Source organism: Artemia franciscana, chromosome 17 (assembly GCF_032884065.1).
Source record: "Artemia franciscana chromosome 17, ASM3288406v1, whole genome shotgun sequence".
NCBI lineage: Eukaryota > Metazoa > Arthropoda > Branchiopoda > Anostraca > Artemiidae > Artemia > Artemia franciscana.
In genome coordinates, this window is record NC_088879.1 from 14,950,403 (window position 1) to 14,953,761 (window position 3,359).

At 33.6% G+C, this 3,359-nt stretch overlaps 1 protein-coding gene across 1 annotated transcript in view; it reads left to right on the forward strand.

The window, feature by feature from the left end:
• LOC136037491 (chitin deacetylase 1-like) overlaps positions 1 to 3,359 on the forward strand; it is a 17,967-nt gene continuing 14,608 nt past the window's right edge. The window contains exon 1 of the mRNA XM_065720207.1: positions 1 to 8. Within this exon, the coding sequence (XP_065576279.1) occupies positions 1 to 8 (8 nt within the window). The remainder of the gene's footprint in view (positions 9 to 3,359) is intronic.

Here is a 3,359-nt window from a genome sequence, read left to right on the forward strand (position 1 = left end):
ATGGCTTGGTTTGTCTAAGTTTCCAGTAGAAAACTGGTACTTCTAGTGCAGCCATATACGCAAGGGGAGGAGTATTTGGGTCTTTGTGTGCTTCGTAAGACCTTTATGTTTCACTTCCCATATTTTATATACTACTGCCTTTTAAAATGTGTGTTTTTCCAATATGCTTACCCCAATATTACCCTCTGCGTATCCCAATAATACCCTCCACCCATAAGAGAAATCATAAGTGGATCAATGACTTAGTGGGAGAAGGTGGTGCCGGGGGAGTTAATCTCGGAGAGTATTTTCTCAAATTCACCATGAATTGAATCCTGACAGTGGTGGTGGAGATCGATGTATCGATACAGGTAAAGTCTAAGGAGTGATACCAGAGTGCCACTTTAGTATTTCAACGGAATTTTGATCGACCGATATTAGTGATGTGAAGACACTTTTGAATTAAATACAATCTTGTCAAAAGGCAAATTTTTGTGAATGTTGAAACAGATTCCATACGAAAGCTACATGCAAGCCCTTTAGCAAAAACGGCAGTCTTTGGCTCCAATCATACTAGGAGCACATATCTAAATTAGTAAATAGAATACATTATTTACTAATGCATTATTTACAACGACAGAAATATTATTGATGAGAACACTTTAACCCAATAAAACTTGAATAAGCTTCTATTAGAAATTGTTTAAGAGGTAATCTTCCCTGAAAGCCTAAGGCGTTAGCAGATGTTAAAATTCTCATCACTCAAGCAAAGACAAATTTTGCGTCATTAAAAATACTAACGATCGACCTGAAGCTCTTAAAATTTCCAGAGATTTCCCTTAGACGATAATACTTAATTTCGTACCTTGCACAGGACTAGGAATGGGATGTATATAAAATCTCCCCTGATAACAGACTATGACCTCCACATTCTTAAGGGTCAAGTTTGTGAGTATCTATACTTGATGAAAAATCTGTCCAACAAATAAGGATTAAGTCATGGAAGTACTGTAACCATAAAAAAATAACTTCAGTTCTCTCCTTGGATTTCATTCAAGAACAAATATTTTGGGAATTTAGATTCGGTGTCAAGTTGTCTAATGTATATAGGTAAATCTTATATTTCAATTCAAGCGCAAAAGATTAGGATTCATCAATTAAAGTCTCGTATCGTGTCAGTCCGTTTGGCCCTTTCAAAATTAAGTAAATTAAGTCATTTAAAAAATTTTAATACTTGAAAAACGATTTTATACCATTTAAACTTAATGAAAAAGGACATTCAATGAAAGAGTTACATTAAAACTTAAAATGAGAAGAAACTATTTCGTTTGTTAGGGGGGCTACCTTCTCCTCAAACCCCTGGTCTTTCTGTTAGGGTTTTACAATGCTATACTAGAAATATCCGTGAGCTCAACAAGCGGGAAATCGATAGCCTTTTAAACACTTGACTGCCAGATGTATTATAAGACTAAATGCACATAATTAACTTCATCGATTATTGAGACATTACGATAAATACGTTCCATCCCATTCCACTCGCCATTACGCTAGAGCAGCCATTCTTGGAGAGTTTAGGACAATATACCAGATTTAGTGTACAAGTTTCCTCCCTGGAATTTTTCACGTGGAGGAGAAGATTTTTTTAGGACATTTTTGCGGTTAACTACCCAAGATTTCTTCTTCAAACGGTTCTCTGATATACCGAATTGGTAAGTGTAATTTCAATCAACCTCACTCATCCTTTTGGGGGGAGGCAGTGTTTTGCCCTTTTTTTCAATAAAGCAAATTTTCTTAGGCTCTTAAATTTTCTTTGGCAGATTTAAATTTAGAAAAAAAAATATGTATTTAGAATCACCTTTTAAAATTAACTATTCTTTTAAGGCGTAGATCGTTGTCAAAATTCCTTTTTTAGAGTTTCAGTTACTATTAACAGGAGTAACTGCTTATTTACAGCTAATTATCCTGAACCGTTTAATTACAAAAAAAGTTTGTATTTTGTTTGGATGCATTTATTCATCTTTTTTTAAGTAATTAAACATATATATATATATATATATATATATATATATATATATATATATATATATATATATATATATATTGAACTATCGGTGAAAATACATTAGAACTAATAGATGTATAGGGACCATGGGCTATAAGGTTAGATTCTTAGAAAATGACCGGCTCATCATTTTGAATTTAATCATAGCTCAAAAGGCTAAAACTAAGCTGGTATTTACCGCTTCTAAAGGAAAATTCTTATTTACCTGGTGATGCCAGGAGGGAGTTGGCATCCCCCTTGCAGAATTTAAGGTTCAGTTCTGAAACTGAGCAACGCTAGAACTCACCTTTAGGCTTCCAGGGTTGCAAGAAATATTGGCAAAATGTTTGACGCCACTAGAGGCTTTTTTTTAAGAATATTTATTTGTTAAGAAATATTTATTAAAAAGTTTTATTAAGAAATATTTATTTCTCAATCTAATTTAATTCTTTGAGGGGAACTATTTTGTGATAGGTTGTGTTGAAGCCTTCTACATAGCTGCACACAAGCCCCTGGAGTTTTATCAAAGCTTTCTTTATTCTTTAACATGGATTTTGTAAGGGCTGAGATACAATCTTATTATCGAAAATTGTTTTAGCCACTCTTGTCATTTAAATCACTGTTTGCCAACCTGAGGGCCACGATCCCATACCATAGACATGGTTGCGAACGGTCAGAAAAATAAAATACTTATGGACAAAAGAACCTTTTATTTACTATTAATACATTTCACTTATATATACATGCAAAACATGCAATTGTATGAATGGTTATGTGTCAGATAATAGCGTGTTAGGTACTTAAATAATCCATTCTTTTATGAGAACCAAAGACAAGTATTTCGACATCGTTCGTTCCAAGAGACTTCAAGTCCTCTTAACACTCCCCCCCCCCTTGGAAAGAATATTTCCCGGAAGTTTGAACTTGATCTCGCAGCCATGAGATAAAAAAAAGGTGGTGATTGAACGGCAAACCTACTAATTCAATGCAATCACTGTTATGAAGGTAACTCAGGTGCCTTCATTGTCAGTTTAATATACATATGCTAATATTTATTCCTTAAAATCTTTTTTTTTATTTCTTAAAGTGAAAACATTTAAAAGAAAATTTTTTACTTAAGTGCTCATACACAGCCTGGATACATTTGCACTGTTTTGTTTAGTAAAACTTTGAGAGCAGAAGTAGTAATAGACGTAGCCCCAGAGGTTTCAGCTTAATACCCTCATTCATTCTTGGTATATTGCTGAGATGTCTTATTTGTAACCAGCATACAAGCAGTGCTTTTCAATTAATTGTAAATCAAAACTTAGTTTTTAAGCATAAATGGTAAATTACATAA